At 44.4% G+C, this 14,116-nt stretch overlaps 1 protein-coding gene across 1 annotated transcript; it reads right to left on the bottom strand.

Annotated features, from left to right (window-relative positions):
• Positions 1 to 3,741: 3,741 nt before the first annotated feature.
• Positions 3,742 to 9,022, bottom strand: npy7r (neuropeptide Y receptor Y7). The gene is made up of 2 exons (XM_063189722.1): positions 8,956 to 9,022; positions 3,742 to 5,753 (listed from the first exon to the last, which is right to left on the bottom strand). Exon 2 carries the CDS (start codon positions 5,691 to 5,693, stop codon positions 4,524 to 4,526), a length of 1,170 nt encoding a protein of 389 aa, XP_063045792.1. The 5' UTR covers positions 5,694 to 5,753; positions 8,956 to 9,022; the 3' UTR covers positions 3,742 to 4,523.
• Positions 9,023 to 14,116: the final 5,094 nt, after the last annotated feature.

The following is a 14,116-nucleotide window of genomic DNA, read 5'->3' as shown; positions in this document are numbered from 1 at the left end:
CAAACGCACATACTCCTCTTCCAGTTTTTTTCTCTTGCCACTTATAAAATGTGGCACACGACATAAATTCTGCCGGAACGATGATGACGAAAATTATAAGGAAGGGGAACTGGTTTTCCCTGAGTTAACCCCCCCGCACTTCAAGCACTGACTGGTGTGTCAGTGCCTTAAACATGCCTCATCGAGCAATTGCAAAGGCTCAGAATCGATTGGTTTCCTTTCTGGCTGAGTTTTAAACGTCATAGAGGGTTTGCTTGGCTAGACTTAAGTCTGGAAGACACTTGCAGTTGCGATAGCCTGCATTATGGACGAGCTGTCAAGGAGTCAGGGTTGTAAGTACAAGGTTGCTGTGTTGCTTAACTGCTCCACTTTTCACCAGAGGGTGGCAGTCTAAGACCACAAATAACACTTTAAGTCTGCCAGCCTTACTACAGTAGCCTATATGAAGGACATTGCAAAGTATCATTGCCAAGCATCACTACATATTAGATGGTATAAGCATTTAAATGTCCCCATAATGACGACATCATTTGGAATAAACTGCTTTTATTTACTGTGCCACAACTGTGTGGAAATAGATTTTAAAAAATCACTCGAATGTGATGTTGTTATGTTTGCCTTTTACCCTTTGCATCTTGTTTTATGTTTTTACATTTAATTTTTGTGCTTTTTATTTCTGCATTAGTTTTAATCCTTTCTGTTTTGTCCGCAGCCTTTGCTTTGTAATGTAATGTTTGCATCATGGAAAAGTACCCAGAATACTGCGTGGATCCAAAATATTGCTGAATACTGCAGTGCAAGACCCCCCCGATCAATTTTCTGCAAAGCTGTTGCTTGTCCTTAGCAGTCCAGTGCCCTATGATGATGCCCTTCTGTCTGTTCTTCTGTGTGTTGTTGAACAGTTCTGTGGCCCTGGAGACCTCTGCAACCTGGACCGGAGTCTGTATCTCATCAATCTCCTCTGGCTTGTTAAGATGGTGTGCAGCGCGTTATCATCATGGCTGTTGGGGTGAGTATCCAGCTCTATGCCTACCACAGGTTCTGCCTTCCAGGCTTCCAGTCTCCAGTCTGTCTAGACATCCAGCATCTCTCTTCCCACACCACAGCAGAGAAGAGCACACTGACCATAACAGCCTGGGTAAGGCCCTGCCCTGACATGGCCTAAAGATAGGGCACTGGTTTGCTATGCTGGGGTCCCAGGTTCGATTCCGACCCGGGTCATTCGCTGATCCTTCCCCGTCTCTCTCTCCCCACTCGTTTCCTGTCTCTCCACCACTGTCCTGTCAAAAATAAAGGCAAACTAGAAGCACTCAGAGAGCGCAGACCTCCGCCAAGGAAGCTGCTTGATAGAACATTTCACTGTTACACCCTATTTTCATTTTAAGTCTTTCTGTCTGCCTTTTGTGTAGTTAAAAACTTGAATGTTTTGCCCTGTCCTGCAATTCAATGTATGGTCTCTATAGCGTCTAGATTTATAGGCCAACAATGGGGAAGAATCTTTAAAAAGGTCCTGGTTCTGGTTCGTGACCCGGATCACCACTAATGACTCCACAAAGTTTTGTCCGTTGATTGATTTTTGAGTTATCCTGTTGACAGAATCATTTAAAAAGTCCTGGTTCCGGTTCGTGATCTGGATCGTTCTTTGGGTCATTATCAACAACTCCACACAGTTTCGTCCTATTCCGTTGTCAATTCGTTTTTGAGTTATCCTGCTGACAGACAAACAGACAAACAAACAGACCGAAAACATTACCTCCTTTGGCGGAGGTAAGCAGCCTTTAAACATATATTAAAAAAAAAAACAGATTGGGTAAAACAGCAGTAGTCTGTTGCAGACACCAAAGGACTTGAACCTACTGAGAGAGTAAATTTGCCTTGCTCAATCCTGGGCAAAGACAGAGAGTCTTAGAGAGATGGGATGGATAGGAAGCTGTGTTCTTTATGCAGGAGTGACCAAATTAGAGCTGGAATTGCAGGCTATCAGGTTGCCAGCCATATGAACGATTTATTAAATCTCTTAGAGGCCATAGGCTTGATCATAGAAAAAGGCAACAGACCTTCGACGAGAAGTTCCCCATTCCTTGATGAATAGCATATTATTTGCGCCATGACTCATTGTGACTCAATGCACAGTGTATGGGGCTTTGGTGGGGTGAGTAAAATCAAGCCGAGCCAGTGAACAAAGACGTGCACATACTGTAGATGTCTCGATTGCAGATGATTGCAAAACACTCTTCCTTCTTCTGACACTTTATTCAACATTTATCACCCAGTGTCCATCTAGATTACCCCATTCATCATTATAACATGGCAGGCTGGTGTAATAGCATATCTGTAGTAGCATATCTGTGGTAGTGCAGATTCTGATGCTCTTCTGATGCATGGGGAAATACTGGCAAAGCCTGGGTATCTTGCAACTCTTTTGTACACTACTTAATCTGTAACAGAACCACTGTTTATTTGCAAGGTCAAAACACTTTGAGATATACAGTACATGGTTATATTTTAACAGTCTACTATTTCAACTGCATGCGTTGCAAGAATCTAATAAGGGAGGTGGACCTATGCAAGAAAGTATGAGATGTGTTGGGTAAATGCAATAGCATTATTCTGTGGTTCCATTTTCACAAACGATCACTGTCAGCACCTTTTCTGTCAGATATAATTCCCCAGTGTAATGGAGCGTCTTTCTGGGAGGCAGAAATAAAGCATGTGTGTCCCTAACACATTCTCAGAGCTGAAGGTGTTTGAGTCTTGCATGTAGTTTGTCAATCTTGGCCAATAGATGGCAGAAGGTAATCACTCATAGACCGCCACAGTCCCCAGCCAAATGCATTATATTTCTTTCCAAAGAGTGCTTATGTGACAATCACTCAGAAAACCAGTAATTTAGCTCTGACACACAGAAGACAAATGAGCGTGCACACCATTCATATCAATTGTGATGACGCAGCTAAAGAATGGGACCTGCGTGGAGGCGTATATACGTATACTGGCATCCCTTTTTTGTTTAGCGTTGAGTAATATTGACTGTTCTTGGAGGACAAATGGCCTTTATTTCTAAAGTACTGCACAGTATGTCCCCGTGCACCTTGTTTCTTAGCTGCTGGTCTTAAAAGGAGAATGTTCACACAGTCTTCACTTATGACTAATTTAATGCAAGTGAATGAATGGTTAATGATCATAAGCCAAGCCATGATGAGTGCTGCCTATGCCCAAAAGACTTGCTTCCTTCCTCTGCCTCCAAAGTGCACCACTGCACACCACCAGCAGCGCGCTAACATAATGTCTGACTGGTTGACAAACATCTTCTTATCCACCAACAACTGTGCTAAAACTAAATAATTCACAAGTCTTGATTTAGAAGCAATTAATGCTTGTGGTTAGTACCCTCTTCTTCACCACAATGTGGGAAGTATTTTCGTTGCAAAGTAACTGTATTTGTTGGAGAGAAATATTACAGTAGGCCTATGTGTTGGTACATAGGTCTACCATTCATTCGTTGGTACATAGGTCTACATAGGTCTACCATTCATTTTATAGCATTTTATTTATACCACACATGGACAGATGGAAGAACCAAAATGCTTCACAACAAGAGATATCACAGAGGCACATATTGTCTCCCCAGAGAGAGAGAGGCAGAGAGAGAGAGAGAGAGAGAGAGAGAGAGAGAGAGAGAGAGAGAGAGAGAACGAAAGAAAGAAAGAGAGAGAGAGATCAGAGCGATTTGATGACATTCATAATATACAGTAGTCAATTTGTCAGCTTCTGCCAGTGCAGTGCCATCCTTATCTCATTCCTTATGCTGAGCAGAAGACACAGAGTAGTCGTTATTTAATGCCTTGTCTGGAAACACACACGACTGCAGATTGCTCATATACATTGTCATCATATACAATATTAATATGCGTACTTGTACATTTCATTTGCCTTGGTACAAGTACCAGCTGTGCTTTAAGAATACCATATGTATGCACATGCAACATCTTAGCATTACATACAGTATGTTGGTTGGCTTCGTTGTATGACCATTAATCGGTTAAACAGTATGCTTAATACAGTTCCAAATGTGGTTTGTCTTTTACTGTGCAGTATAATTTGCGATGAGAACACAGCCAATTAATTTTGGCAGTATTATCAGAATAGCAATGCGTAATAGTTTTTCTTGTATCAACATACTTGGGGCGAACGGATAGCTTTAATATTTACACCGTGTTTTAAATAATTACAGCATTATTATTCCCTTGTGCTCTTGCAGAACATCAAAGTTGAATGAATGCATCTCTCAGTGCTGCTGCTCCGGGGAGCCGTTGCAATTAGCACAAGACAGCTTGTTGCCAACACCCACAGCTGCTCACGCTGCTCTGGAGCTTATACCATACCAAGAGGACACCATCGGCGGAATCCGCAAACCATATGGCACTTGCTCGAAAATAAATAGCCCTACTTAGCACCCTCCGGCCGCGCTTCCACACGAGCGAAACAAAAAGAGGTCGAGACGAGTTCAAAGATCTCCCATCTCATACGGCGGTGGGTTGGTGCCCGCCGCCGCCGTCGTTGTTGTTGTGGTGGCCGCCGCCACCGTTCACGATCAGGCCCCTTTTGGATCGGGTCTTGAAGGATCCTTCGGGGTGGATGGTGTCCGGCTTGTGCTCACAGCGGAAGAACATGAGGAAGCCGTTCCTGTAGTTCTTGTTCATCCAGCCGTAGAGCAGCGGGTTGGCGAAGGTGGAGCACATGGCCACGATGTGGAAGATGGTGTAGAGCAGCTTGTACTCCTTGAACCGCAGCACCAGGTCCAGGTCGCTGGCCAGCTGGAAGATGTGGAAGGGGAGCCAGCACAGCGCAAACACCAGCACCACCACCACCAGCATCTTGGTGGTCTTCTTGCGGCGGTGGAGGCTGTCTCCGCTGCGGCTGGACGGACTGCGGTGGTTGCGCAGCTTGGCCCAGATGCAGACGTAGGCGTAGCTGATGACCCCCAGCGGGATGACGTACTGCAGCAGCAGCATGGACAGGCTGTAGATCACGGCGTCGCGGTTGGTGCCGTGCGGCCACTTCTCGGAGCACACGGCGATGTGCAGGCCGATGTAGGGGATCTCCTCGCGCCGGTACTCCCGGAAGATGGCCAGCGGCCCGGCCAGCACGGCCGAGGCCGCCCACGTCAGGCCGATGATGGTGAAGCTGGCGCTCCTGGACAGCCGGCGCTCCAGGTGGAAGACGATGCAGCGGTAGCGCTCCAGGGCGATCACCGTCATCGTCAGGATGGACACGTGCACGCTCAGGGCCTGGGCGTAGGGCACCAGGTGGCACAGCACGGCCCCAAACTTCCACTCGTCCAGCAGCGTGTAGGCCAGGGTGAAGGGAAGGCAGATGGTGTCCACCATCAGGTCAGCCAGGGCCAGGTTGGCGATGAAGAAGTTGGTGACGGTGCGCATGTTCTTGTAGAGGATGATCATGTAGATGACCAGCGTGTTGCCCACCAGCCCCAGGAGGATGATGAGGGAGTAGGCCACGATCAGCGCGATCTGGACGAACTGGTGCTTGGTGATGTCGTCGCTGAAGGTGGGCTTGAGGAAGTCTTCCAGGCTCTCGTTCACCAGGAAGAACTCGTGGTAGCGGTGCTGCAAGTCGTCCCATTTCACTTGCTGGCCGGCGTCGGTGCCGTTGAGCGAATCCAAGGGGCTCATGTTTGGGCCGCCGCGCACCTACAGGAGGTGCATCCAATCAGTTCGATCGGCAGCAGCTTGCTGGGGAAAAAAAACGATACAAAGAAAAGTGTAAATCTACTGTATGATTCTCATTCACCCAGTTTATGGTTTCCTCAGTTTTGCTGTAAGCAACTAGACTTCTTTTCACCAGGGGTATCGCCAGACCTATTTTACAGGGGCACATGCCCCTGGTATTGATTTGCTGTGCCCTGTGAGTTTCCCCCCCCAAAAAAACAACCTTGCTACCTTGGAATTTAGCTCAAGTTTAGCATACGGAGTAATCAACAGACAAAATTACACACATGCACTACTTTAACATAATTAATTTACAAGCTTATTAAAATAAAATAAAATTTGCTTGCATGCTTTGCGTGCTCATATTATCTGTCTGTGCCCCACTGTGCCCCTGCATAGCATTAGGTCAGCGAACGCCCCTGCTTTTCACCCCTCATTCCAAGGAGCATCTTCAGTTCTGCTGATGGAGGAGAGCCAGTTGCTTACAGCTAAACTCTCTGCATGAGAGGTGCAGGTTCTTAACGAAAAGATCATTTTCAGTCTTTACACCACATGCTTCAGGCTATACCCGTGCACTGACTGCTCCAGTATTTTGCTTTTTTTAATGTTTATGCTCAAAACAAACCATGGGATCGTTGTTAATTGGCTCCACTGAGATATTCATTTTTTACTGGGGCACAGATGATTGGCCTAGTGGCGCCCATGAGCAAAACCCACATGCTGAGCTATTTATTCAGCTGACAAAAAAGCAAGCAAAGCAAAACTAGTGAGTTCTTTCATGTTCAGCCCATAGACATGTGTGATGATTATGTGTGTGAGACATGTGTGGTGATTATCTGCGTGTTCTCTCAAGGAGGCAGGGGAATATCCGTCAGACGATTGTGCGTTGCCATTTCCTAGTGGGGACAGTGTCTTAGCACACAGTACAGTGCACTCTAAGATCTTGTCAAAATTGACAGCTTCATTTGATCATTGCCTGACAGGAGCATTGTGTGCAACTGCTATCCCATGAGAACATACTGTATGCCAGCCACATATACCTGCAGGTATCAGTGGGGATGAATAAAACTAGAGCTTCGTGAGTACCATGTAAGTCTCAAAATGGTTGGTGGTTAAAATGGGAAAGTGGGGAAATGGAGAGACTGGGATGGAGTCACTCCATTCTGGTCCCACTCTGTTCACCCGTCTCCATTCATCTTTAATTAATGCTTGACTTTCAGGTACCCCCACCTCACAGCACGCTTCCAGGACAGTGAGGGGAATGTGTGCCAAGTCGGGGAGGAATACTGACTGTGTGTGTATGCATGCGTGCATCTCTCTCTCCCTCTCTGTGTAGTGTGTGTGTATGTGTGTGTGCAGGGCCGCTGATAGCTTTGGCTGGGCCTGGGACAAAGACATCAGAAAGGGCCCCAGTCCCAATGCATACAATGTAAGGAGGATCCAATTCTGGGGCCCCTCTCTCCCTATGCCCAGGACAAGTGATCCCTTTGCCCCCCCCTTGTCAGCTTCCCTGTGTGTGTGTGTGTGTGTGTGTGTGTGTGTGTGTGTGTGTGTGTGTGTGTGTGTGTGTGTGTGTGTGTGTGTGTGTGTGTGTGTGTGTGTGTGTGTGCGCGGGCGTGCGTGTCGCCAGCTCTCTTTTAAGGGGGGAATCAACCCTGTGCACACCAACAGCATTGTGTGATGGAGGTAAGCGGGGGAGGAAAACTGGGTCTAAGTGATGGAGGAGAGACTGTGCTCAGTGAATGTGAAGATAAGGTTGTTTTATTGCTGGTGTGCTGATGTGGATGTCTCTCAATGGGACATGAAGAACCTTTAAAAAAATGAACCCTGTCACCGTCATTTGTGGACATCATGCAGACTGTGCTTTCAGTCTTTCGTTTTCATTTCAAGGATGGGTAATATAGGCCTACTCATACCACCCTGACAGTAAATATTTATGGTGCCCAATATCATTGTGCCCAACAGGACATTGCAAAAAAAAAGGATAATGGAGAAGACTTCTCCTCGATTAGACTGCTATTCAATTTCCAAGCTAAACCCAGCAACACTGTCCAATATTGTATTGACAGCATATTTCACACTTAGACCGTGTGCAACAATAATATGACCAGAGCTTCACTGACAACACTTCACATGCCAGATCAATATCAATGGGATGAAGATGCATCTTATGAGATATTGGAAATAAAGTTTCTCAGTGCAACGGAGAACAATTTAAGAAGCAAAGCTGTGCTCCTCTTTAAATGCAGTAAGAGCCAACCCTTTTACATTTTTTCCCTGCGTGCCTGCAGGAAGTTTTTTTTACACACCCAGGAGAGATGATGATTAAGCTGATGTTTGCGATTGATGCCTCCTCACTGTTCTTGCACAAAAGCACTTACAACCATTTGTTGCCACGCAGCAGGTACTTTGTGGGCAATTACATTGTCTTATTTGTCAATACTAATTGTTGGTCTCCCATAACGACCCGAAAGAGGGGGAGAAGAGTCCATTTATGCGTGATGGTAACAAGGGCGCTCGGTGGAAAGTGATTAAAACCTATGCAATGGACAATAGAAGAACGGCACCGTGCTACTCGCAAGCACCGTTCTCTCATACGCGCCAGTGTGTTTTCTCTCATCTCTATGGTGGGGAAATGACTAGAGACAAATGAATAATACAATATGTCATTCCAGATGTCCACCCAGTCGCTTTTATGTGTAGTTAGGCTGTACTGGATTTTTTAAAGGACCACTTCTTAAAAAATGGAGGATTCTCTCACATATAGGCTAATCATTCCAAAATGCCTCCACAAGACATGAAACATGTTTACACTGAAAGTTGAGCACGGTACACCTATGTGGTCTGTATATGGTCTGTACCATAGATAAGCTACAGAGAGCAGTTCTGGCTTTTGCACAGATTTAAAACCGTGCCCTAATCTCTCTAAATTGCACTGAAGGTTTCAATGGACATGGTACACTCAGTATGGACATTGACAGCATATCCACGGTTGATAAATAAAATATAAAGACTGATATAATACGTTTCAACTTAATGTCAAGTTAATCAACTTTCATCGCACCAAATTACGTTGATATTATAGTCTAAACATCAAACTTGGGCGTGCGCACACACCTGCTATTTACGGACGCGCACTGTTCCGATAAGACAATTCTATGCTTGACATGCACATGGAAACGTGTGTATATTTTCCAAGGAAACGCGCTTCCTCCTGCCAACTCACCTTGTTTCCCTTGCAGCCTAGTTTGCAGATGATGGGATGGTGCGTAAAGCACTACGTTTGGAAAGACGGCATATCCACCCGATGTCCTGGAAGCCAAGTGGCCGAGGTGTTGTCGGCGTAAGGTAAGGTAGGTCTGTGGGAGCGTGCCGCCGCAACTCAGTTGCGAAGGATGCTGTGGGGTACGCGACAGTCGGAAGGAAGCGCATTGGCTCCCCCCGTATCGCAGATGTAATTGTGTCATAATTGCCTCAATAAATATCCGGAGTGTGACTTGTCGGAGCCGATTCCTGGTTTTGCGCGTACTGTCTTTTGATTGGCATGTCCAAGTCCCTTATCCTCCCCTCTCTTCCCAAGGCTCCACATGAACTATTCCCTTTTTAAAATTAGATGATTTACAAGAACAACATCCACCAGGAGGAGGTGGGGAAGAAGTTCGCCTCAAGGCACATTATGCAATATGTAAATGTCAAAGCAAAGTACCTGATAGCCATCTGCATGCACCCACCACCTACATTTTTCATCATGGACAGATACCCCCTCTACAATAAATTATTGACCATGAAGTTATTGGAATAAGAAAGAATATATAAATACCTGAGATGTCCCATTTGTCTTCCTCCTGTGTGTTTAGAATGAAATTTGAACCAAAAAACACCCTGACTTATAGCCTAGAAATGTAGACCATATAGCCTAGAAATGTTCAACCAGCATTCATGAAGTTAAGGTCAACCTCCATAAGCTTTCGGATTTTATGTCACAGAAACATTATCAAGTTAGTAGAGGTCAGTGGTGCCTTCAGAATAACACCTTCTAGACTTACGACAGAATGTAGGCAGCCTAATGGAGATTTTCGCCACTGAAAAAAACAAAATCTGTTATTGTCAGACTTATTTGCTCATTTGTGCCAATGATATTTAGCAAAGATCAAAACAGAACAGCATTGTTCCTTTCTTATTTACATATATTTTTCTGAACTCATCTCAGGCCTGTGTGCCCTGTCTACACCATGAGAATGTGTTTGATATCGTGGACCAAAAATGTCAATCTGTCACTTGAAAGAGCCTATTTTGCTGAGCTCACAAGAGTATGCCCTAACACCAGAAGAACGTGTTTATTTAGCGTAGTGTTTCTCAACGGGGGCAGTACAGCCCCCCAGGGGGTGTTGGGGAGCTTTAGGGGGTGTTGAGAAAGATACAACTGAGAGGGGACAGTGCTTAGTTGCCATTGAGGGGCATTAGTACATTTGATTTTTTTTAATACTAAGGAGGTGTTGTCCGGCTTATGATGAGAACAAGGGGGGCGTTGGGAGGCTTGTGATGATGCGAAGAGGACATTTTTCCAAAAAAGGTTGAGAACCACTGATATAGCAGATCACACAATGTCCATCATTTGAAAAAACAATCAAGCAACCAACCAGGTAGTCGGTCTGTCCCTCCATCCATGCATCCACTTGCCATATCTGTCTGTGATTATGACAGAGGTATTTCTCACAGAGCATCAGGGCAGCACATCCTTAGGACATATGCATATCATTACATATTACATTACATTACATGACATTACATTACACTTAACTGATGATTTTATCCAAAGTGAATAACAGGTATTTTACAGGGTATTTTTGTACAGTCCCTGGAGCAATGTCGCGTTAGGTGCCTTGCTCAAAGGCACTTCAGCCATGGATGGAGGTGTAGGGAGAGGTAGGCCTACATATGGGTGGGGTTTAAACCGACAACCCTCTGATCTTAACACCATCGCCATAACCATGAGGCCAAAGGAATGCAATTACATGATTGATGTGTGTTAGGGAGTGATTTATTTGTTGTTTCCACAACCAGTCTGTGCGGTAGCACATTTTCTTCTACCTTTCCCATCTACTGTGTGATCTGGCTGAGGTTATCAAGAGACAATTTTTTTTCATGACCATCAACATCATCCTCATTTTCCATCAATGGCCATCAAGATCAACATAGTCTAAATCATCATCGCAATTAACATACTTATCATTCATAATGAGACATTTCCATCATCCCTCAGAAACACTGATGTTGGAGCCTCAGCAATATTGTAGCAGCACCACAGATGTTGTGTTCATGAGTCACACGCGTGTAATTATGTGTCTGAACTGTGAAATTACTGGATGAATTCCATTTTCATTAAATGCTCACTACATACGTAAATGTGTTCTGAGTGTTAGCTTATTAAGCTGTAACGACTTCTGCTAGAGGTGCCTGCCTGAACGAGAGATAACCAGCATGTCATAATAACAAACTTTTGTTTTGCCATTATTGTTGACACAGTTAAACTAAAATCCAACTCCCTTTGTCATTGTGACACAGCACTTTACAGCACACAAGTGTTCACTGCACACAACGAAATTGTATTTATGCCTCACCCGTACAAGGGGGCAGCCCTCAATGGCGGCCCTAGGGAGCAGTGCGGCGGAACGGTACCATGCTCAGGGTACCTCAGTCATGGAGGAGGATGGGGGAGAGCACTGGTTGATTACTCCCCCCACCAACCTGGCGGGCCGGGAGTCGAATCGGCAACCTTTGGGCTACAAGTCTGACGCCCTAACCGCTTACCCATGACTGCCCTTTTTTTTTAGGGTGTACCTCAAAAAACTCCAAATATAGAGGGGGAGAAGGCTATTCATTTGCCGTGAGACTGTTGAAAGAGTTTGGTGGTGGCAGAATTACTATTCTAATCTGGCTCATCAAAAACACCAATATTTCTCACTACAAACATTTTTATATTCCCCACTACGCACGGAGGAAAACTATGAAAAAGCTTTCTGTGTTAAGGGGTTAACAAACATGTTATAGGCCTATGCCTTACCACTGTCGAAACAGAGTCTAGAGCAGGGGTCTGAAACTTAAGGCCCGGGGGCTGGATCCAGCCCCAGATTTGCAGATTTTTTTAAAAAAAATCTAAAAAGTAAATACATGTAAGCCCTTTCCTGGCATCATTTAGGATTTTTAAAACCTCCAAAATGCTCAATTGAATCATTAGGGGCCAAAAGTGAACATGGACACTAAAGATGGGAAAATAAACTAAACAGCACATTTGCAACATTGGACAGATCAGAGAAAATGGGACAGACAAGAAGAGGAGTGCACCTCAATATTATTGACTAACAATAGGGCCTACAATTCTGGGGTGCGTTCCCGCAATGTTAGCTTTGAACTACAGACGTACTTTGTAGTTATCTACTTACTTCAAGGCGAAATCCGTGCATTTCTCGAAACCTTACTATTCCCACAGTAAGCCAAAAGTAGTGCGGCTGCTTTCCTGAGTCCACACCGCTACTTACTTTCTTGGCATTGCAGTGCGTGACCAAAGAAGCAACAAGAGCTATGCATGATTGCTGAGTCATGATTAAGCTGTTTCCTCCTAAATTCAGTGCGTGAAGTAGAAAGCAATAATGTACAACCACCACCAGCACATTTGATTGGATGTCACGACACCGTGACTCCGCTGTTTCCTCCACAACACACCTTGTAATTTCTTTGTGAAAAAACACGGCCGTGGCATTACAATCTGACACCATCCGCACCAATAATGCAGTATTATCTGCATGCCGATTGGATGTCGTTTCATTCCGAGGTGTAATTTGTAAAATATTTGGACAATAAAGTTGTGGTTACTCCCAGAAAATCGTCTGTTAAAGTGTCATATCCCTGAGAAATTTTCGCGCAGATTTCATTCCATAGCCTAGTGGTATTCACGCTTGCATCCCAATGGGAAAACAGAAGCCACACCGGTTCGAATCCACATGGTTACAGTGCCACAATTTTGGAAATATCTGGCAGAAATAGATAATTTATGTTGTGCATTACCAACACACACGTGCAGCCAAGGGAAAATGTGTTACACTGTAGGGTCCAAAACACGATTTCACGAGTTGTTGTCAACATGCTGCACACTGGTTTCGAACCCGCGTGGCTCGCGTCTTCCCATTGATAGGCAAGCGTAAATACCCCTAGGCTATGAAATGAAATTCGCGCCAAAAAAATTTAAATAGTTCACACGTAATCCAGCGCATTTCCGGGAGAAACCAATACTTTCTAATCTAAATATTTCACAAATTACACATCGAAATGAGACGCAATTCAATCGGCATACAGCTAAAAGTATATTATTAGTGTGGGATTCATCAGATTCCAAGGATATGACGGTTTTTTTTCACGAACAAATGACATGACGTGAATTTGTGTTCTGAACACTCTCACAGCTGTATCATCACTTTGTGTGCATGTCGATTGATTTTCATCGCTTTTGCACCACAGGATTAAAAGATATTGACACATTTGTGGTCAAATATGTACTACAAGTTTAGCTAATGGGTGGAGTCACGCTCTGAAGTAGACTAGCGCTGTGTGTTACTTGGGGTGGCTGAGGTGATGTCTGGACTCAATGGATCTACTCCAGCTGTACTTCAACTTCACTGTCCAGATACGGATAGGAGGCACCTCACTTTCAAAGTCACCACTACTTCAGAGTGCACATTACTCCAAGCAGTAGTTACTTTGTGTGCTAACGTTCGAGACACAAGAGTTAGCAACTTTTATAGTATTTACTATGCAACATTGCTAACAGACTAGCTGCTTCGCACTTTGAGAATCGCACCCCTGATATGAAGATTTCATGGTAACGTTACTGGTATGGGCCACTTCAGACCAAATATGACCCCTGAACCAAAATGAGTTTGACATCCCTGGTCTATATAATTTTACTATGACTGAAAGCTTCAAGATGTTGTCAAAACCATTAAAGGAACAGTCCACCCTTTTTTGATTTTCACATATTTGCAGTATTTCCAAGCCTTATTCATGAATGTGCATACCATTGTTATCTATGTGCTTGCATTGCCTAGTTAAACTGTATAGCCAAATTAAGTGTAGCAATGGAAGTGTATGGGGGCAAACAAAACATACTCAGATGTACTTATAAACTACTTTAAAATGAATTTAAAATTCATCGGAGTGCAAAACGGCTATTTAATCCGTCCTGTGATCACTTGTGGCTTGATGCTATTGCCCCCATCGACTTCCAGTGATTATGCTAAGCTATGCTAATAATTATGATCCAATAAATCTCACTGAGAAGAAAATTATATGCACGTTCATGAATAATGCTTGGAAATACTGCAAATATGTGA

Source organism: Engraulis encrasicolus, chromosome 23, assembly GCF_034702125.1.
Source record: "Engraulis encrasicolus isolate BLACKSEA-1 chromosome 23, IST_EnEncr_1.0, whole genome shotgun sequence".
NCBI classification, from domain to species: domain Eukaryota; kingdom Metazoa; phylum Chordata; class Actinopteri; order Clupeiformes; family Engraulidae; genus Engraulis; species Engraulis encrasicolus.
The sequence above is the reverse complement of the archived record's forward strand: the minus strand, read 5'-3'. Positions and strand labels throughout refer to the sequence as shown.